We start from the raw sequence: 21344 nt of genomic DNA, 5'->3' as shown, positions 1-21344 counted from the left end.
TGCAATGTCCAGGGTGGTCAGAAGACAGTGTCAGATCCCCTGGGACTGGAGTTACAGATGGTTGTTAGCTGTCATGTGGGTGCTGGGAATCGAACACAGATCCTCTAGAAGAACAGTCAGTGCTGTTAGTCACTGAGCCATCTCTCCAGCCCCAGTCAAAGTTTTTCTAAGGTATGAATGGGTATCCAGAAGGGGGAGTCTTTCTTGGAAATCACTGAGGGAAGGTTTTTTGAGAGTAGAGGAAATTCTAAGGAAAGAGAAACACAGAGGTGGAGCCTGGGAGCTGATGAACGGCTGAGCAGAATTCCCAGCTCCAGTCCAGCCTGGGCTATACAGTTAGGCTCTATCTTTAAAAAACTCAGCCGAGCATAGTGGTGCACACCTTTACTCCCAGCACTGTAGGCGGGCAAATTACTATGCCAGCCCCGGCCTGGGCTACATAGTGGGTTCCAGGCCAGCTGAGGCTACACAGACACCCTTTCTCAAAAACCTCAAAAACAAACAAGGCTAGCTGGTCATGGAGGCGCACCCCTTTAATCCTAGCACTCGGGAGGCACAGATGGAGGCCAGCCTGGTCTACATAGTGAGTTCAAGACCAGCCTGGTCTACATAGTGAGTTCCAGGCCAGCTGGGGCTACAAGAAGACCCTGTCTCAAAATCCACAAAGAAACACAAGGTTTGGGCCCTGGCGAAGGACAAACTCAAAGCGGATTTGGGGTAGAAAAGACTACTTGGAATTTTGAGAAGAGAGAGGAGACGGAACCGCCAGAGGCTCAGGAGTCGCACAGAACTCGCTCAGGACTTCGGGCGGGGCTACGCGGTTGCGTCATGCGCCGCACGTCGCCGCGCGCATGCGCTCCTTTCCACGTGCGAAAGCCTGAGACTCGTGGAGTCAGGGACGCCGCAGACTCCCGGAGCCGCGCGCCTGGAGAGCAGTGATGAAGCCAGGTAGAGGCCGGCACGAGCGGGAGCGGGCGGAGCGGGGCGCCAGGCCGGGGCGGACGGGCCTCGGGCTGCGAGGCTGCGAGCAGGGCCGGGCGGAGCTCCTGAGCCCGCCGGAGTGGCTGGAGACCCGAGGCCGGAGCCTGAGGGTCGTGACCCGGGGCTCGGCTGGTGCCCACGGCCCCTAGGGTTTGTTTTGTATTGGACCGGGCACGCTACTCAGAACCCTCATCCAGTGTCTTGGGTGTGGCTTTGGTGAATCCGACTGGGGTCGGAGCTGGGTCTGGGGAGCCCCCAGAAGCCTCCCCTGTCGCCCATCATCATCATCCCCCTGGTCCCCACCCCAGCTGCTCCAGAGGAGCCCGAGTGGATGAGGACCCCTGGTTTGGGTACTGTGCCTCGCTTCTGGGCCCACGATCCCGCTTGCTGCGCTTCCGGGAGGGGCGGGTCCCTAGAGATGAGTGACGATCTTCTAGGGGCACCTAAGAGTCCCAACTCCTTGGTCACAGAAACTTTAAGCCACGCATTAGTGGGGTGGGGGGTAGTCACGGGACACGAGTGGTTTTATGCATCTGTTTCCCGCGGTTTTCTGGTATGACCCTGCTGCGTGGTGGAATGCTGGGTCCTGGCTTTGACAGAAGGGGTCATTCGTCTTTTTTTTTTTTTTTTTTTTTTTTGGTCTTGTTTTTCTAGCCTACTGTGTGCCCTTAGATAAATGACTTTCCCTCAGAGGCTCAGGGTTTTTTCCTTGCTGGGTCCTGGCTTTGACAGAAGGGGTCATTCGTCTTTTTTTTTTTTTTTTCTTTTTGGTCTTGATTTCCTAGCCTACTGTGTGACCTTAGATAAATGACTTTCCCTCAGAGGCTCAGGCTTTTTTCATCGGTAATATGTCATCCTGGTCAGTAGTGGCACATACTTACCTGTCTGTCCCAGCACTAAGGCTGAGACAGGGGGACCACCAGTGTGACACCAGTCTGCTACATTAGTGATTTCCAGGCCATCCTGGAATACATTAGCAAGAGCTCTGTCTCAAAAAATATATATGGAAATAATGACCCCTGGTTAGGATTAAAGGGAGATAATTTAAAAAAAGAAAACAGCCCAGTGCTTGGCATATAATGGTAGTGGCTCTTGTAGGTAAGGTTCTGCTGGTGTCCAGGAGCTTCCAAAGTCAGGCCTGCTCAGCCCCCACCCTCCCTCTAAATGAGAGTTTCTTCTCTTGTGTGTGCACGTTCTTGTGGATAGGATGGGGATACCTCCGGGACTGGTTGTGTATCCAGGACTCCACTTTGGTGTTTGGAGAGTCTCCAGAAGTAGGGCAGAGGGATTGCTGGGCTCTATATCCTAAGAGGCTCGCATGCTGGCAGGCATTCTAGTCTGTGATTCCCCTGCAGAATGGAGGGTGAACCTCTCAGTCAACCTTCTTCCATCAATGTAGAATGTGAAGCAGTCAGTGCTAAAGTGACAGTTGAATCTTGAGTAACAAAAGTGGCTTGAGGGAGATTTTAAAACAAGGGTATGTATGCTGCAGTCTGGTAGGCATTTTAAAAATATTTATTATTTTTATTTTATGTAACTGAGTGTGTTGCCTACATGTATGTGAGTGTGCCCATGAAGATCAGAAGAGGCGTAGAATTTCCCTGGAACTGGAGTTCAGGACTGCTGTTAACCGCCCTGTGGGTGCTGGGAATTGAACCTGGGTCCTCTAGGAGCAGCCAGTGCTCTCAGTTGCTGAGCTATCTGTCCAGCCCCCGGTGGGCATTTTTAAAGGGGATCAAGTCTCCTTTTTTGTTTTGTGTTTTGAGATGGGATTTTGTTGTGTAGCCCCAGGCTGTGGCCTCAAATTCCTGATCTTCCATAAGCCTCCTCTGTTCTAGAATAACATCAGCACATCCATTAAAGGGGATCCTTGCTTTTATGTACCAGTGATTTGCTGGGAGCAGACAGTTTTCCTCAAACAAATGATGATGTGACCTGGCAGGAGGGATCCAGTGGACTCCCCAACATAGGAGTCCCCCTTAGTGGAGGATGACCTTGAATTCCCGATCCTCCTGCCTTGACCTCCAAAGTACTGGGATTGCAGGCGCGTAATACCCACACCTAGCTATAGTTGGCAGCTTTGAAGTGGGACGGCTCTAGGAGGAAAGCAGATTCTAAACCATTAACATATATGTAAGCATGGAGGTCTTTCTGAGTAGTGGATACCTTCTAGTACATTTTTCTAAAAACCCCAGGACCCAAATTGAATTAGAGTATCTGGACCTGAAAGTTTATGCTCCTGCCCACTGCACCCTATGAGATATACTTCCCAGGTCAGGCCAGGGTGGAATGTCTCATCAGTCTGGCTAGTGGGTTTGCCCCTAAGTAGCAGGGAGAGAGGATTCATTCTTAATGAATGGAAGTTGGGTTCAGGCTGTGTGCCAGGCTGTGTGTGATGTAGCTTTTTGTATACTAAGTCTATTAATCTTTACAACTTAACTCCTATGCAGTGGGGCATAGTGGTGCACGCCTTTAATCCGAGCACTCAGGAGGCAGAGGCAGGCCAATCTGAGATTGAGGCCAGCTGGGGCTACAGGGAGACTCTGTTTCAAAAAGAACAAATAAAAACAAAAACAGTGTACTTCGACACACCTTCCCTACTATCTGGGGTGGTGAAGGACTGTCTTCCTGTATGGAATACTTTACAGCTGGACTCAGTTGGTAAAGTGTTTACCTGTCATGCTAGAAGCCCTGGGATTAATCCAGTACCACGTAAATCCAAGAGGAGCTGGTGAGCCCTCAGGTAGGAGCTCTTCAGAGGATCACAAATCTAAAGTCATAGCACATTCAAGGCCAGCCTCTGCTTCTTTAGACCCTGTGTCAAAAAAGAAGTCATCAGCAGAGACCTCCTGCTGTCCATTGAGCATCATCCTTGGCATCATCTATTTTGCAGGGCACTGGGTACCAGGGTGACCAGAACTAGAAATCATTGTGGATGGGGCAGCAATGCCATTATTCAATCTATAATTAATATGAAGAGAAATAAAGCAAGGTAGCTGGGAGATGGCCCAAGTCATCAGTGCAATGAGAAGCGAGCACCATGCTCACCAGCAGGAGCTGGAAAGTAGAAACCCTCCATGTTAAAGATGTAGGAGCTGATGGGGTAGACCAAGGGGCCTGTGAAGTCAGAACCCAGTGGGGACAGGTCCTTCCCATGGTGGATCTTGTCATGGGGTAGACTCAGGGATAGAGGGGTTTGTTTGCTTTGTGAGCCTGGGAAGGGAATTATGACTTCTTTGGATAAGATGGAAAGCTCTGGGAGGGATCTGGGCTGGGCTCCTTTGCATGATCAGATCTCTAGCACTGGCTGCTATGTGGGAAGTGGACTGTAGGGGGAGTAGAAGGTAGTCAGCAGAGTAAGCAGCTTCTACTGTTAGCTTACAATTCAATTAGGAATAGGTACTAAGTTTTGTAGGTTGGGGGCAGCACATGCTAGGCAATTGCTGAACTACTGAACTACAGTACCTACCTCCTTAAGTAGCATTTTCAAAAAGGGAATTGGGGACAAGCAAACAAAATAAAAGGAGAAAAAGCAAAGTTACAGTTTTGTTTCAAATTCCAATAGGGTACAAGAGATTATCATAGGATATAGCCCTAAGGCACCTTTACAAAACCTTAAACAAGTTTATTAATGACAGTTTACATCATGAGACCATTTTATGCTATCACTAATCTTCAAGCTATGGTTTACTTTATGGTTACTAATCTTCAAACTTATGGTTTACTGTACCTTATTTTTTTGCAAAACAAGATCTCACTGTGTAGCCCACACGGGTTTCAAACTCAGAATCGTGCCTCAGCCTTCCCATGCTAGAATTGTAGGCATGTGTCACTTTGCCTGGCTTCAAGTGCAAACTGATTTTACTGATAAACATTAGGCCATTGCCCATCCTTAAAAGGAAAATTGGTGGGAAAGAGTCTTATTTCCCCCCCTGAGCCTATGAGAAATGTTGCAAGCTTAGAAGCAGAGGTGGGTTAGCAGGAACTGTCTTTGGGGGTTGTGCTTTTATTCCAGATAAACAGTCCCTGTGGGAAGTGATGAAGATGCCCCTAGGGCATGGCAGGGCTCACCAGTACTAGAATGAGCTCTGTAACTGTCCACCAAGAAAACAAGATCTGTAGATAGCATGGGGCATGTTTGGCCTTTATCATCCCCTTTCTTGAATACAGCACAGCACTGTTGAGTTTGGTTGCTTCTGTGCTTCATAAAGAAATCATGCCAAGCTGAGTGTGGTGGTGCATGCCTTTAGTCCCAGCACTTGGGAGGCAGAGGCAAGCAGATCTCTATGAATTCAAGGCCAGCTGGGGCTCCAGGGAGACCCTGTCTCAAAAAGACCAAAAAAGAAGGGGGGAAAGAAGAGGAGAAGGAGGAAAGGGAGAGAGAGAGAGAGAGAGAGAGAGAGAGAGAGAGAGAGAGAGAAATCATGCCAGGCATAGTGGGAAGTGGAGCAGGAGGATCAGGAGTTCACGGTCATCCTCAACTGCATAGTGAGTTCAAGGCCAGCCTAGGTGACACCAGACCCTATCTCAAGAAAACAAAACCTCTGCTTGTGTGCCTTTGTGGTTTTCTAGTAATTAAGTTTGTTCACCTACTGTTAGGCAACTCCGGTGTGTCATGTGTGCTGTACACCTGAAGGTCTTATTGATGGCTGGCCCTCCCATTACTTGTCCATTCTGCTGCTGGGCCTTGGGTTTGGCCTGCACTCTGCCATGGTAAACATAGTGTCCGAAGTACACAGAAATGTGCTTGGCAAGTTTCTCACCTGTGTGGAACTGGCGGGGAAGGTTTGTTTAGCTTCTTAAGCCTCGTTTCTCTGATTGCTGTTTTTGTTCCCGCTGCAGGTTTCAGCCCCCGTGGGGGCGGCTTCGGCGGCAGAGGAGGCTTTGGTGACAGAGGTGGTCGAGGAGGAGGCCGAGGAGGTCGAGGAGGCTTTGGCGGTGGCCGTGGTGGCTTTGGTGGGGGTCGTGGCCGAGGTGGTGGCGGAGGCTTCAGAGGCCGAGGAGGTGGAGGAGGGGGAAGAGGTAAGTGAAGCTGGGGGGGCTGGAGGGGGCAGAGGTGGAGGGGGGGCTCCCTCTCCTACAGCTCTCTCTTGCAGGTGGGGGCTTCCAGTCTGGGGGCAACCGGGGCCGTGGTGGCCGGGGAGGCAAAAGAGGAAACCAGGCAGGGAAGAATGTGATGGTAGAGCCCCACCGGCATGAAGGTGAGCAAGGGAGGTGGGGAACCAGCCTGACCTGGAGATGGGCTACAGGATCCTCAGCCCTGCTCTGCTTCTCTCCCTTCACCAGGTGTCTTCATATGTCGTGGAAAGGAAGATGCCCTTGTCACAAAGAATCTGGTCCCTGGAGAATCTGTTTATGGGGAGAAGAGAGTCTCTATTTCGGTGAGTCCTGGATCCTGGTCCACACCACCAGATCCCAGCTGACAGTATGACCATAACACATAGATCCCCTCCTCACATGCCTTCCCAGGCTCCCCGCTGTGGCTTCAGAGTGCTACATTTCCAGCTCCCATCCCTCACTGCCCCCAATTCCCTGGCCTCCTCGCCCTGCCCTCTCCTGGCTCCATACTAAGCTGGTTTCTTGTCACCTGTCTCTGGTCACATGCTACCTGACCTTTCTGACAAGGCCACATCACATCACCCTGTCTGTCTAAAGCAGCCCACCCCATCCCAGCCCTAGTTCTCCCATGTACTTTTCTCTATGGCCAGCCACGCGCCTGCCTGCCTGAGGCCTTCTGCTCACCTCCCCTCTGCCTGCAGTGCTCTTCCCCAGATGACGTGGGTGGCTCCCTCTTCACCTCCAGGTCTGATTCAAAAGTCCCTTTGGTCTTCCTTGCCCACTTTCTCCTTTTCACCCCTTCTTGCTCTGTTCCCCACATTTCAAACCATCTCTCCTGGCCTGTATATAGCACCTGTCACTGTCTGCTCTGCCAGCTTGTACTAGTTTAGTGGTACCTGTTCTTTGAGGGCAGGCTCTCTCTTGTTCACTGTTAGGTCTCCATTGTCTGGAATGGGGTGCCAATAGGCAGGTGCTGGGACAGAAAAGGACTTAAGTGCCCAGGTCTTCCTGTCACCCTTTACGTTTACTGTATGTTGCTCTCTCTTCTCCCCAAATCAGCAGCTTCCATGAGGGCCACACCTGTCCTGGCCCCTGCCATGTATCTGCGTTCAGTTGTTGTATAGTGATTGGAAAGCACCATTTCTTTCGAGGGTTAAGGGCAGTGGGATCCTGTACAAGAACCCAGCACTGACTTCTATTCCCTTCTCTTCTGGGCCAGGAGGGAGATGACAAAATTGAGTACCGTGCCTGGAACCCCTTCCGCTCCAAGCTGGCAGCAGCAATCCTGGGCGGTGTGGATCAGATCCACATCAAGCCAGGAGCCAAGGTGCTCTATCTTGGAGCAGCCTCAGGCACCACTGTCTCCCACGTCTCTGACATTGTAGGCCCGGTAAGTGGATGAGGTTGGAGATGAGGGAACTGGGCTGGCCACATCCATGCTTTGTGATGCAGAGCCAGGTCTGTCCCTCACATACCTGTATAAGTGGAACGGCTTGAAGGGGATTCCCATGCAGCCCCACTCCTGTGTTCTTGACCTTAGGAGGTGTGAGCATGGGGTGGCCAGGGTTAGAATGACTCAGAGCTAGGAATATATTATCAGCAGTAGGGAAGCTGAGACAAGCCAATGAGAGACCTTGTCTCAAAAATGAGATGGACAGCATTCCTGAGGAATAACACCTAAGCTGTTCTCTGGCCTCTACACACGCCTGGGTGCACACATATACCCAAAACCATGTTCCTAAAGTCTTTTTTCCGGTACTGGGAATTAAACCTAGGTCTCCTGCATACTGAGCAGGTACTCTGCTGATGAGCTATACCCCTGGTTTCAATAGAAAGACCCAGTAATCCTCATGCTCTGGGCCTGTGTTTCTGTGTGACTATACAGGTTTCTGAAGCAGAGAGCACCTGGTTCTTGGGCATTTGGCTTCAAGGCCTCTTGTTTGTTCACACAGTTACAGGCTGTTAATGATTTGGTGGTTGCAAATCCCAAGCTTGGCCAGGTGTGAAGCCACACACCTCTGTGACCTCATGCTGGAGGCAAAGGCAACAATCTGAAGTTCTGCCGAGCATGGTGGTGCACACCTTTAATCCCAGCACTCAAGAGGCAGAAGCAGGTGGATCTCTGTGAAGCCAGCCTGGTCTACATATGAGACCCTGTCTGAACTTGCCCACCCCCAAAAATTTCAGGTTCAAGGCCAGCCTGAGCTACATAGTGAGGCCCTGCTTAAAGACAAAAACGAAACTCAGGGTTCTTCCATAGACTTTTAACCATGATGGGCTTTCAGCTAGGCACCTGGGCGCTCAGCCTCCTTTCGGCCTGTAGTTCCTATAAGCTGGCCTGATAGCAAATGCTCTTAGCTCCATCCCCTCATCTCTGCCCTGGCTGTCTGGATTTTAGCCTCTGTTGGGACCCTGGACTCTCTCAGGTCAGGTATCTTATGGTTTTGTTGCTTGCTAGTAACCCATGGCAGGTGACTTCCTATCTCTAGGCCTGTTTTTTCATCTGGAATGTGGACATAACAATAGTTGTTAAGGGGCTGGAAAAACGTCTCAGCAGCTAAGAGCACTGGCTGCTCTTGTAGAGGACCTAGGTTCAGATCCCAGAACCCACACAGTAGCTAACAACCATCCAAATCTCTAGTTCTAGGGGACCCTCTTCTGACATCCATGGCATTGCACAACACAGGTGCACTTACGTATATGCAGGCAATTCAAATATATGCATAAAAATTAAAAAAAAATTTTTAACTTTTTTAATAGTTTTTAAGTGGTAGTGTTGTGTGTGTGTGTTATACCTGCATGTATGTAAGTGCACCCATGTCAGTCAGAAGAGTTTGTTGGGATCCCCTAAAACTGGAGTTACAAACGGCTGTTAACCACTGTGTAGGTGCTGGGATTTGAACCCAGGTCTGCTGCAAGAAATTCTCTTAACTGCTGAGCCATCTCTAGCCCCATGTAGTAGGGTTTTGCTGGTCTGAAGACCAGTTTTTGGTTCATGAGCCCATTGTCAGCTCCCTATACATGAGAACCAGTGTCACTGTTGGATCTATTTTAGGATGGCCTAGTCTATGCAGTTGAGTTCTCCCACCGCTCCGGCCGTGACCTCATTAACTTGGCCAAGAAGAGGACCAACATTATTCCTGTGATTGAGGATGCCCGGCACCCACATAAATACCGCATGCTCATCGGTGAGGGGTCTGGGGTGGCCCAGGGCAGGTAGGATGAGCCACTGCATGTTTCCCAGAAGAGGCCAGTGGAGCCTGGGTTGAAGTTAGTGGTGAGCAGGCCTCCTACCTACAGGAGTGTGAGGAGATAGAATTGGAGACTGCTTCAGGGGTTTGGATGTCCGAAACCCAGTCTGCTCTCATCTCCCCCTTTGAGTCCCTTGCACTTCCTGTCTCCTAAAAGCTGGTCCTTTTTACACCGCCATGGCTTGTGTCTGAATTATCTGATGAGATCCTAGCCCCCAAAGTGCGGCCCAACAGCTTTGTTTTAAAAAAAAAAAACAAGCCAGGCGTGATGGCGCATGCCTTTAGTCCCAGCAGTTGGGAGGCAGAGGCAGGCGGATCTTTGTGAGTTCATGGCCAGCCTGGGCTACAAAGTGAGTTCCTGGCCAGCTGGGGCTACAGGGAAACCTTGTCTCAAAAAGCCAAAAAAAAAAAAAAGTCTGGTGTAAAAATGGACAGCCTTATGAATCCCCCCAGAGTAACTGAGATTTGCTATGTGCCTTTCATGATTTTTAAAGGATATGTTTTCATTACATCACTTTTGTTTTGGCTTTTTTTTTTTTTAAAATCATACTACTTTAAAATATTACTTCTTCCACTCATTTTTCTTTCTGTGCATTTTTCCCCATGCACTTGTCCACTCCCCGGTCCTGCCCACGCTTGAACTGCTCACCTTTACTTGTCTTTTTGATGACATGTCTGTCTCCCCCCAGACCCGGGAGCATCTCGAGGGCAGGGTCCGGGTCTGACTCGTCTCTGTGTCCCCCACGCCCAGCCCAGGGCTGGCCACAGAGTAGGTGGCAACCATGGTTTACAAGAGGAGTGAATGAATGAAGTGACTGTGGGTTCTGACCCATCTTGGGGGCACTGTGGAGGGCGGGGAATCTGGTGGGGAGTGCGACTGGAGGCAGGGAGACTCTCCCAGGAACTTGGGTGGTGATGGAGCACAGGCCCCCACGGGAGGCTCAGGGAAGTTCTCCAGTAGCCCCTCATTGTAACCGCTGTCCCTGTCTCCTCAGCAATGGTGGATGTGATCTTTGCCGACGTGGCCCAGCCAGACCAAACCCGGATTGTGGCCCTGAATGCCCACACCTTCCTGCGGAATGGAGGACACTTTGTGATTTCCATTAAGGTGTGGGACTTGGAATCTAAGATGGGGTTATCTTTGGGATTTAGATTATCTTGGGATTTCGAGGGGCAAGAGGTTGAGTGAGTGCTTGATGGCTTCTGTGCTATTTGAGTGCCATCGGGTTACTTCACCCTTTTTTACTGTTCATTTGTAACATGGCAGTATTAGTCCTATCCGTAGGGTTATTAATGTGTGAAGTGTTTAAACAGAACAGATCTGGCATGGAATAAATATTAAAAGTGCAAGGTACATTTTTTAGAACATTTTTAATTTGAAAGAGAAAACTCCCACATACCTTCACTGTTCAGAATTGGCCTTTTGCCACATTTGTTTTATTGTTCCAAGCTGCTTCTACTATTAAAAGGAAGTAGAAAATTTGAGTTTAAAGTTTGAATACTGCCTTAAAATTTCTGTAATAAAATTTAGTAACTGCCAGAACCTGGGTCTTGCTCCAGATTTCTGTGAAAACATGCTTGTAGCTTAAAACAACCACCAGAAAGAACACCCCAGAGCTGTACTGCAGGCCTCAAATCCTTTATCCTGTAGGCCAACTGCATCGACTCCACAGCCTCTGCCGAAGCTGTGTTTGCCTCTGAAGTGAAGAAAATGCAGCAGGAGAACATGAAGCCCCAGGAACAGCTGACTCTAGAGCCCTACGAGAGAGACCACGCTGTGGTGGTGGGTGTGTACAGGTGAGCACCGGTAGACATCCCCCTTTCCTTGGCCCCAAAATGGTAACAGGGTGTGGTACCCCTCCCTATCTCATCTCCAATTTCCCTCACAGGCCGCCTCCCAAAGCTAAGAACTGAATGGAGCTCAATGCTGTCTGGATTCGAAGAAATGTGTGTTGCTACTGTTGCACGTGTGACTTTTTTTTTCTATTAAAAGACTCATCTGTCTCCCCTGTCTGGTGCTGATTGCTCTGTGGCCGCAAACACGCTTGAGTCCTTGATCAACTTTGTGTGTGCTTGGGGAGGGGGGTGGGCTTGAAAGTTTCATCCTGTCACATGGTGCATGCTCCATCTGTAGCTGCTACGCATGTGCGCCGCTCAGCGCCCTCAAAGCGCAGGCGCGCAGTGTTTCCCTGGGTCACGTGAGTGGTGTGGGGGCGGAGCCTGGACCGGGGGGCCGGTTTGTTGTGGTCGCCATTTTGCTGGTTGCATTACTGGGTAATCGGGGCCCTGGCTCGCCGCGTCCGACGGACCCATTCAGCCAGTGGGCAGGCCTGAGCTCGGGCTCCCCGAGCACTCTGAGTCCCCTTACCCACGCCCTCAGGTAACGGTGCGGCGCCGACGGGCAACACGCGCTGGCGAAGGGAGGGTGGGTCGGGCTCCACCCTGCCCGCGCTGCGAGCCTCGGCACGGAGAGGGGGAGGAGGGGGCGTCTGGCAGCTGCGGCCTGTCGGCTATTCATAGCCGGATTCCTGGAAGGGGCCGAGCCGGGGGAGCCGTCCTGAGAGGGAGTCTGGGAGGGGGCAGCCGGGCCCCACTCCCGCCCTTTGTTTGGGCTAGGCTGCACGGGCGCTTCGTCGTCGCCTAGCAACAGCTGCCCTCGGCGCTGATTGGCCGAGCCTTTGGCAGCCACAGCCAATGGCACGGTTGTTGCCATGGGAGGTGCGGCTTGCCAAACTGTCAGCCCCTCCCGCCCGGACTCCTCTGGCCGGGGCGGGCCTGCCGGGTGGGGGGCGGGACACCAGGGTCCCTGGGGGCGGGTGGCCGTACGGGGCGGGGCCTGGCCGGTCGGGCGAGGGTTAACCCGCCCCTCCCCCATCCACCTGCTGTCCCCTTCCTCCGCGTGCCCTGGGCTGACCCTCGTCCCCACCTCTCCCCGCCCCCCAGCGGCGGTGGCGGCGGCTTGCTGTTGTCCCCCACCGGGCCGCCTGTCCCGCTTGCCCTCACCGCCGCGCGGCTGGCCGGGCCGGCCGGGCCGGGGACAGGCGGCCACCTTCTCGCCACCGCCATGCTGGCCGCTCGCCCACCGCACTGGGGGCCCCACCGCGCCCCAGCCCCCCGTGGGCCCGGCGCCAGCCCTGACCCGGGTAGGGGTGGGTGCTGGGCGAGCCAGTTCCAGTATGGGAAGGCCTGGGAAGAGGAGGTTTGGGGGACACCACGTGAAAGAAGGGGACCTGGAGTGGCAAGGCTTGGATAGAAGGGATCTGACATGGGGGAGGCTCCTAGGGAGAGGATTTCGTTCTGGAGAGGAGTCTTCTGTGATGATTAGCGATTTCGTTGTGAGGCCCTTCTAGGAATAGAGGCACAATTGTAGAATGACCCGGTTTGGTAATACTGGATAATCGGGATAGATCCGGGGTGGGGGGTGGGGGGAAGAACAGTGACACTAACTGGAGAAGTGACACCTCCCCCTTGCTCCCATGAGGAGTGGGACTGGGTGGAGGTCTTAGAGTAATGGGAAGATAGATCGTGGTGTGATAAGGGGTAGGAAGATTACCTGGTGGAGAAGAGGTCTAGGTCTTGGCAGGGCTTGGAGATGGTCCCCTGGGAAAGGTGCCCTGATGATTGAGACATCTGTAGGACACTCACATAAGAGTTCTCAGATAACCTTGGTGTTGATGGGAAGTCCACAAGGACCCTGGTGTGGTTGGAGGGGACTCTTGGCTGTAGTTTGGGGGATCCTAGAGTTCTCTGGAGTAGGAAGAAATAGTGGGTAGAGTAGGCATAAAGTGAGGGGGCCTCACAGTGACCTGGGAGAAGATCCTGATGTTGAGGGTGGGGCCTTGTGAGGGATCCTTGAGATAGCCACCAGTAGAAGTTTGAAGAATGGATCCTACTGCCCATACTCTGTGGTTTCTATCTTTTCTTTTTCAATATTGGCCCCTTTCTGTCCCTCCTGCCGTGACTTGTAACCCATCTCTCCCACCCGTCTGGCTCTACTTATTCCCTTTTACATCTTCTCGTGGTGTTGACTCATTCGTCTATCTGGCCCATCATCTGTTGAGGGACTGCTGTGCCAGCCCTCTCTCCCACCTGTCACTTCTGTTCCCTCTGCATTGCTACCTGATGCTCTGCCACATTCACCTCATTGTCCCCCTCTGTGCCTTGCCTCTCCTTATGCTAACATCCTCCCTGCATGGCCCTCACCCACAAACCCTTGTTCCTTGTTGTCTCCCCACCTCCTACCTGCTCTCAGGTCTCAGCGGCGGTGGCAGCCGAGGTGCAGGATGCGAGAAGGCGCCCTCCAGCCGGGCTCCCGCTTCAGGCCTCACACCCCTGCGGCCCTCTGAGCCCACCATGGCCATCCCACCAGGCCATGGTCCCTTCTCTGGCATTCCGGGGCCCCAGGAACACACACAGGTAGGCATTCAGCTGGCTCCTCACCTGCCTGGGGGTAAAGAAAGACAGAACGGTTTCCAGAAGATAGCATGTCCTGAGTTTGGGGACATCAAAGGCCCCACAGGATTGGAATGGTTTCCATCCAAGTTCGGAGAGTGCACTCAAATCTTGCCATGAGGGCTGAATTGCTGAAGTTCTCCAATTTCAGTTTTCTAGTCTGTGAATTGGGACCTGTGGTGTGCCCTCCTTGCTTTGTGGTTGTGAGAGTTCAACAGGTTAATGTAATAGGTGTCAAAGGCTCAGAACTGTGCCTGGCATACAGTAGACAGCCAGTAAGTCTAAGAAAAAGAAGTCCAGAACCAAAGGCCTGGATGGGATGGACAGTGAGCTGAGGGTCTCGGGTCCACAGGGAAGATCTTTGAGAATAGAGATAGTAGTGGAAGGCCTGGGGAGGCCTCAGGTTTAATGCTAATCCCAGAGCCTTAGTCAGAGGAACTGGGCTATTGAAGGCAAGGATATGGAGATAAAGGGAATTCAGTGGCATGGTTCCCTCAATAGGGGGGTCTCGGGTGGAAGGAGTCGGGCACAAAGACCAGGTTTCTCACACAGTCGCTCCACTGAGGTTCACAATAAAGATGTGGAGTGACCTCTGACTGCGGGGCTAAGTGAAAGGTCAGAGGTTAATCATTCACTTCCTTAAGCACAGGACAGACCTTTAGGGAACATACACTGTGTGCCAGGCCCTACTCTGCAGATAAAGCAAGTTCAAGATCTATCCTTGGGGACTTTCTCCTCTAGTGTCAAGCCAGATAAATGTGGGCGTGGTCACAGCATGCCTACTGTTCTTGCCCTTGAAGTCAGAGGTGAAGGCCTATACTCAGTGTGCCCTCCCCCACCCTCACCCCAGGTGTTGCCTGATGTGCGGCTGCTGTCCCGGAGACTGCCCCTGGCCTTCCGGGACGCAACCTCAGCCCCACTGCGCAAGCTCTCTGTGGACCTCATCAAGACCTACAAGCACATCAATGAGGTGGGTGGGGGTGGGTGCCCCTGGTTAGGTGCTGGAAAGGCTGGTTGCTTACTCAACAGTGCTGTCATGGTGGCTACCCGCAGGTATACTATGCGAAGAAGAAGCGGAGGGCCCAACAGGCGCCACCCCAGGACTCAAGCACCAAGAAGGAGAAGAAGGTCCTGAATCACGGCTATGACGATGACAACCATGACTACATTGTGCGCAGTGGCGAGCGGTGGCTAGAGCGCTACGAGATTGACTCTCTCATTGGCAAAGGCTCCTTTGGCCAGGTGCGGGGCTTCCCCAGGCTGGTCCAGGGCTTAGATGCAGACACCTACTAACCTTCCCCACATCCGCTGCCGCTGCCCCCTGTGGTTCAGTAGCTTCAAGTCCCCGGTCACTTAGTCTTCATCTGTCTTAATTTTGGTAAAAATACAAATAACAAGGCTCTACTGTGAGAACTGTGTTCTTTTCTAACCACTACAAGTGACTGAGCATTCAACCATGAATGATTGTTGAACAGTGTGGCTGGTGGGCCCCCCACCTAGAAGGAGAAGTGAGCTCCTGGCTCTGTTCTCCTAGCCTCACTTGGTAGCTCTCCCGGCCCCCAACAGGTGGTGAAAGCCTATGATCACCAGACGCAGGAGCTGGTGGCCATCAAAATCATCAAGAACAAAAAGGCCTTCCTGAACCAGGCGCAGATTGAGCTGCGGCTGCTGGAGCTGATGAACCAGCATGACACAGAAATGAAATACTACATAGGTAAGGCCTGAACCTGGCTGGGTGCAGGGTGCCTAAGGTAGGCATGGACACCCCGAAGTAAGGATGCTCAGGGTCTTCCAGCCTCTTACCCTTGATTCTCCTGCTATGGTCATGTTTTTTTTCCTGCTCACTTGATGCACAATGGGAAGAATCTATCAAGTTTTCAGTAAGGGTTGGGCTCTTCTGAAAGCACTACACATGAATTACCAACCCCCAGCCTGGTGAGAACCAGGCCTTGCTGCACTCATACTGGAGATAAGAAACCCTGGCACTCAAGGTGTTAAGAGCACTGGCTGCTCTTGCAGAGGACCCGGGTTCAATTCCCAGCACCCACATAGCAACTAACAACCATCTGTAACTCCACTTCCTGGGGATCTGACGCCCTCTTCTGACCTCCAAGGGCATTGCATAACAGATACACTTACACACGTGGAGGCAATACACTCATAAAATTAAAATAATAAAAAAAGTTTTGAAAAAGGAAAATTGACATTCTTGCCATAAAGATAAATACAACTAAGATGAAAACAGAAGTTTGAGGATTTTTGTTTGTTTGGGGTTCTTGTTGGTATTCTTTTTTTTGCAGTACTGGGGATCAAACCTAGGGCTTCAGAAACGTGCTAGGCAAGCAGCTCACCACTGAACAGCATCCATAGCCCTCTTTTATTTATTCATTCTGAGATAGGGTCTCTCTAAGTTGCCCAGAGTGGCCTTGAACTTACACTCTTCCTGCCTCAGCCTCCCGAGGGGCTGGGGTGACATGCCTGCACCACGAGGCCAGGCTCAGTGCTTAAAAGTAAATGAGGAAGAATTGTGCTAAAGGGCTGTTACAAGTTAACAATACCTTTTACTTTGCCCTTTGCAGTGCTGGGATCCACCCCAGGGTCTTGTGCATGCTAAGCAAACACTCTACCTCTGTACTGCACACCCCCACATCCCCACTCCACCAGCCCTTGGGGGTGGTTTGTTTGTTCTTAGGGGTTTTTGGGTCTGGCCTTGCTATGTAACCCAGGCTAGGCCTTAAATTCATGATACTCCAGCTTAGCCTTCTAAGTTCTAGTGTTACAGACATGCTTACCACTCCCTGCTGACAGAAACCTTCCTATTGGTAAAATCAGAAAGCTTTCTGGGCATAATAGTGCACACCTTTGGTCCTGGTGCTTTGCCATAGGCAGAGGCAGGTGAATCTCAGTTCAAGGCCAACTAGTGAGACCTTGTCTCAAAAAATGGGCTCGAATGAGTTGCAGTATGAGAACACTGGCACTAGCAGATGGTACCTGAGGGCACACTGCAGTTTAGCCAGAGGTCCACAAGAACTGCCTTCATTACTGTGTGGCCCCAGGATACCATGCACTCTCTTACCTGCTTCTAATCTGTTGCCTGTCTCCTCCCCCACAGTGCACCTGAAACGGCACTTCATGTTCCGGAACCACCTGTGCCTGGTGTTTGAGCTGCTGTCCTACAATCTGTATGACCTCCTGCGCAACACACACTTCCGTGGGGTCTCTCTGAACCTGACTCGGAAGCTGGCACAGCAGCTCTGCACAGCGCTGCTTTTTCTGGCCACGCCGGAGCTCAGCATTATCCACTGCGACCTCAAGCCTGAGAACATACTGCTCTGCAACCCCAAGCGCAGTGCCATCAAGATCGTAGACTTCGGCAGTTCCTGCCAGCTTGGCCAGCGGGTGCGGCTCTAAGGAGGGGCGGGCCTGGTGACAGGGTGGGACAGACTCTACCCTGGCCACGGAAGCTAATGCCTAAGAGATGCCATTGGACTTGGGAGGCCCTCCTGGAGGGTGGGGGCTGGCAGGTGAAGGAGGCAGGGAGGGACCTAGGAAAGGAAGATAAAGGGTGAACCTGAGGGGCGGGACCAGCTCCTGGGGTGGAGCTGTCACCCCAGGCCTGGGTGTTACTTTGCTGACTTGTGCTCTTCAGGCTACAGGTAGAGTATGCTGGCCACTCGTGTGAGTAAGCCAAGCCTTAAGGCTACACTAGTGTAGGGTTATGAGGATGGCCAGCCCTGTAAGCAAGAGGGTCCAGGCCTGGGAATAGAAACAGGGTCGGAGCTGAGGCTGGAAGCTAATGAACAAGACAAGTGGCCAAGTCTTGTTCAGAGTGCTGAGAACATCTAGACCTGGAGTCTCCCTTCTGTTCAAGATGTGTCTTCCCTTGAGTTAAAAAGCTTTTGGGGTGCCAGTGAAACCAGCAAGAGAGCTGGTGCCCTGAGCTATCGTCCTCCCCCCCCCCAGATCTACCAGTATATCCAGAGCCGCTTCTACCGCTCCCCCGAGGTGCTCCTGGGCACACCCTATGACCTGGCTATCGACATGTGGTCCCTGGGCTGCATCCTTGTGGAGATGCACACTGGAGAGCCGCTGTTCAGTGGTTCCAATGAGGTGTGCCCCCCAGGAAGGGGTGTGCTGGAGGTGGAGGGGTGGAGTCTGGCTGGCTGGTGGCCCTGACCGCCGCCTGCCTGCAGGTGGACCAGATGAGCCGCATTGTGGAGGTGTTGGGCATCCCGCCTGCGCCCATGCTGGAGCAGGCACCCAAGGCTCGAAAGTACTTTGAGCGGCTGCCTGGGGGTGGCTGGACCCTACGAAGGACAAAGGAACTCAGGAAGGTGCGGCCCCTGCCCTGCACCACTGCTCCCTCCTTGGGTGGCCCCTCACGCTCTCACACTTGGGGCTCCCTCCCCCTTGCTTCCTCTCCTTGTGTCTCTCCCTGCTTACCTCATCCCCTGTCTGTCCTTTCCTTCCTCCCCTGCCCACCCCATCTTCTTAGCTCTTCTCTTTCCACTTTCTCTCTTGTGCCTCTGTTTCCCCCGTGTGTGTCTCCCTGCCCCTCCTGCCCACTGACGGCCACTCTCTTGCCCCCCCTCCCACCCCCTCCCTGCCAGGATTACCAGGGCCCCGGGACACGGCGGCTGCAGGAGGTGCTGGGCGTGCAGACGGGCGGGCCCGGGGGCCGGCGGGCGGGGGAGCCGGGCCACAGCCCCGCCGACTACCTCCGCTTCCAGGACCTGGTGCTGCGCATGCTGGAGTATGAGCCCGCCGCCCGCATCAGCCCCCTGGGCGCTCTGCAGCATGGCTTCTTCCGCCGCACGGCCGACGAGGCCACCAACACGGGCCCGGCAGGCAGCAGTGCCTCCACATCGCCCGCACCTCTCGACACCTGCCCCTCCTCTAGCACGGCCAGCTCCATCTCCAGCTCTGGTGGGTGCCCAGTGCCCAAATGTGTATAACAGATCGGGGACAGCTCTGTATGGGCCTGGCCACTGGGCCTCTACCCTAGAGCTTTGTAACTGCCGGATTCCGAACTCCAGACTGAGGTGGGTGGGAGAGTCCACGTGGCCACAGGTTCTGCAAAACAGGGTGTGAGATTCAGACCCTTAAAACGGGTCCAACACCCCACACAACTCTAACCCCAGATTTTAACATCAGACGGTTGGTTGGAGCCTTCTCATGGGCTCTGTTCCCCACGTCCTAGCCTGGGCCTAGACTTAGCTCCCAGGTCTTCACCTCTGGCCTTTTCTCTTCCCGGTGCTTCCAGGAGGCTCCAGTGGTTCCTCCAGTGACAACAGGGCCTACCGCTACAGCAACCGATATTGTGGGGGCCCTGGTCCCCCCATCACTGACTGTGAGATGAACAGCCCCCAGGTACTTGGGCTGTGAGGCCGTTGGAGAAGGGTGGCGGGTGATTCGGCCTTAAGGATCTGTTGCTACACACAGCTCTTTTCTCTTTTTAGGTCCTGCCCTCACAGCCTCTGCGCCCCTGGGCAGGGGGTGATGTGCCCCACAAGACACATCAAGCCCCCACCTCTGCCTCGACATTACCAGGGCCTGGGGCTCAGTTGCCCCCACAACCCCGATGCCTTGGCCGTCCCCCATCACCAACATCACCACCACCCCCAGAGCTGATGGATGTGAGCCTGGTGGGCAGCCCTCCAGACTGCTCCCCACCTCACCCAGCGCCTGCCCCCCAGCACCCGGCTGCCTCAGCCCTCCGGACTCGGATGACGGGAGGTCGACCACCTCTCCCACCTCCTGATGACCCTGCCACTCTGGGGCCTCGCCTGGGCCTCCGTGGTGTACCCCAGAGCACAGCAGCCAGCTCATGACCCTGCCCTCTCCCTGGGGCCCCTCCTGAAGCCATACCCCCTCATTTGGGGGCCCTGGGCTCCCATCCTCATCTCTCCCCTTGACTGGAATTGCTGCTACCCAGCTGGGGTGGGTGAGGCCTGCACTGATTGGGGCCCGGGGCAGGGGGTCAAGGGAAAGGGGTTTGGCGCCACACCCCTTCCATGAAGACTGGACCCTTGGCCCCCTTTCCCCCCTTGTTTTCTATTTATTGTACCAAAGACAGTGGTGGTCCGGTGGAAGGGACATTCCCCCTTACCCCAGGGCCCTAGGAGGGGGTGGGGGCAGGTAGGGGGAGATGGCCTTGCTCCTCCTCGCTGTACCCCCCAGTAAAGAGCTTTCTCACATGCCTGCCTGAGCGTTTGCAGGGCCTTGGCTCCCTCCCCTGACCCTCAGAGGCATGGTGGGGAAGGTTGCGTGGGGAAGGGGTGCTTCGTGGTGTGGGTACATCCCTTCTGGGGACATTATAATGCTCTTGGTGCAAGCATAGGGCTGCAGGAGGTTGGGGCAACAGAATCCTAGACACATCTTGAACAGGATCCTTGCCTACATTGGCCTTTTCCTGGGAAAATAACCCTGAAAGGGTAAAGGCCCCCTTCTGACCCATTGCTGCCCTCATCAGCTGGGGTTCCCACAGTCAGGAGTGGCTCCTTGTGTCAGGCAGGCATCCAGTAGGTTCTGGGTGTATCGGGCATGCCTCCCTTGTTGCCCCGAGGAACAGACGGGCCAGTGGGGTTAGGCTTTATATCCGGTCCCACTCGAACCGTTGCAGAGCATTTTGAGATTCTCAGGCAAAGAGACGCTCCCTGACTTCCAGGTAAGTGATCTTGTTTCCATGGCAATTTGGAACCTACTGTCTCCCAACTGGCCAATACGTGAACCACTTGGTTCAGTCAGGTCACCCTCCCCTACGGCGCGGTGGTTTCTGGGAGATGGAGTTTTAGGAGGCCGTGTAAGTTTGCTCGGTTTTCCTCGGGGAACTACAAATCCCAGGATTCTCTGCGCGTCTGCGTGGGCTTTTTAGGCCGCCTCAGAGCAGTCGCTAGGGGCCCGGATGTTGGAGAGGCATCGGGGCTGTGATTGGCTGGTGCCCAGGGGAGGCTACCTAGGATAGCTGGGCGGCCTGGAGTGGTGGGCGCCGAAGGCGGCGCAGGCAGGAAGAGGCCTGCGGGGATGTGGGCCGGTCAAGGCGGGGTCTGTGTGGTCGGTTTGAGAGTTAGATGAGATAATGTGGGGACTCCAGCCAGCTAGGGAGCTGGATTCTCTGGAAGGAATGAGGCGTCATGGAAGGAAGGTGCATGGCCCAGCGTGGCCGGACGTGTGGGACTAGGTTGTGGGAAAAGGCGGGATTTGGCGTCTCCTGGCAGGTTCCTAGGTAGAGCTGCGGGGCATGGGACCAGGCCGCTGGTGGGCGAGACTTCCGGACTCAGGCTGTGTGGACCGGTGGGCAGAGAAGAGCGCGGGTATGCCGCACAAGTGCGTCACCCCTAGCCTCAGTAGATAATCTTTTTTGAGACGGGGTCACCCTGTAGCCACACCTGGCCTGGAACTATCTGTAGAGCTGGCTGGCATCGATCTCACAAAGACCCACCTGCCTACCTGGTATCAAAGGCGTGCGCCACCTTGCCCAGCCCTAGAAATAGTTTTGAATGGACAGTAGTAGGAGACAGATACTGCTGTGATCCCTTTGCGATGGGATATTGAGGGCAGAGGTTAGGTGACTTGCCTAAGATCACACAACTAGGAAGGTGG

The 21344-nt window shown here is 53.5% G+C and overlaps 2 protein-coding genes across 5 annotated transcripts; both read left to right on the top strand.

Annotated features, from left to right (window-relative positions):
• Positions 1 to 825: 825 nt before the first annotated feature.
• Positions 826 to 11294, top strand: Fbl (fibrillarin). 2 transcript variants are annotated; one of them, XR_003847152.1, is made up of 9 exons: positions 826 to 948; positions 5824 to 6003; positions 6078 to 6182; positions 6268 to 6362; positions 7259 to 7429; positions 9095 to 9227; positions 9980 to 10059; positions 10286 to 10398; positions 10942 to 11082. XR_003847152.1 is itself a non-coding variant. In XM_008853972.3 (9 exons), the coding sequence occupies exons 1-9, from the start codon at positions 939 to 941 to the stop codon at positions 11202 to 11204; spliced, it is 978 nt and encodes a 325-aa protein (XP_008852194.1). In that variant the 5' UTR covers positions 826 to 938; the 3' UTR covers positions 11205 to 11294. The 2 variants fall into 2 exon arrangements, 1 of the variants encoding a protein (XP_008852194.1); XM_008853972.3 differs by lacking the exon at positions 9980 to 10059 and adding an exon at positions 11180 to 11294 and having other exon boundaries at positions 10942 to 11087.
• Positions 11295 to 11480: 186 nt separating this feature from the next.
• Positions 11481 to 19943, top strand: Dyrk1b (dual specificity tyrosine phosphorylation regulated kinase 1B). 3 transcript variants are annotated; one of them, XM_008853970.2, is made up of 12 exons: positions 11481 to 11670; positions 13543 to 13706; positions 14593 to 14712; positions 14796 to 14984; positions 15309 to 15456; positions 16855 to 17141; positions 17706 to 17852; positions 17936 to 18076; positions 18353 to 18388; positions 18473 to 18668; positions 19006 to 19112; positions 19202 to 19943. In XM_008853970.2, the coding sequence occupies exons 2-12, from the start codon at positions 13644 to 13646 to the stop codon at positions 19571 to 19573; spliced, it is 1806 nt and encodes a 601-aa protein (XP_008852192.1). In that variant the 5' UTR covers positions 11481 to 11670; positions 13543 to 13643; the 3' UTR covers positions 19574 to 19943. The 3 variants fall into 3 exon arrangements, with proteins under 3 accessions (XP_008852192.1, XP_008852191.1, XP_008852193.1); XM_008853969.2 differs by having other exon boundaries at positions 11504 to 11670; positions 18353 to 18668; XM_008853971.2 differs by lacking the exon at positions 18353 to 18388 and having other exon boundaries at positions 11505 to 11670.
• The last annotated feature ends 1401 nt before the right edge of the window (positions 19944 to 21344 follow it).

Source organism: Nannospalax galili, unplaced genomic scaffold, assembly GCF_000622305.1.
Source record: "Nannospalax galili isolate Female #2095 unplaced genomic scaffold, S.galili_v1.0 scaffold886, whole genome shotgun sequence".
NCBI lineage: Eukaryota > Metazoa > Chordata > Mammalia > Rodentia > Spalacidae > Nannospalax > Nannospalax galili.
Note: the sequence above shows the minus strand (reverse complement) of the source record. Positions and strands in the feature narration are given on the sequence as shown.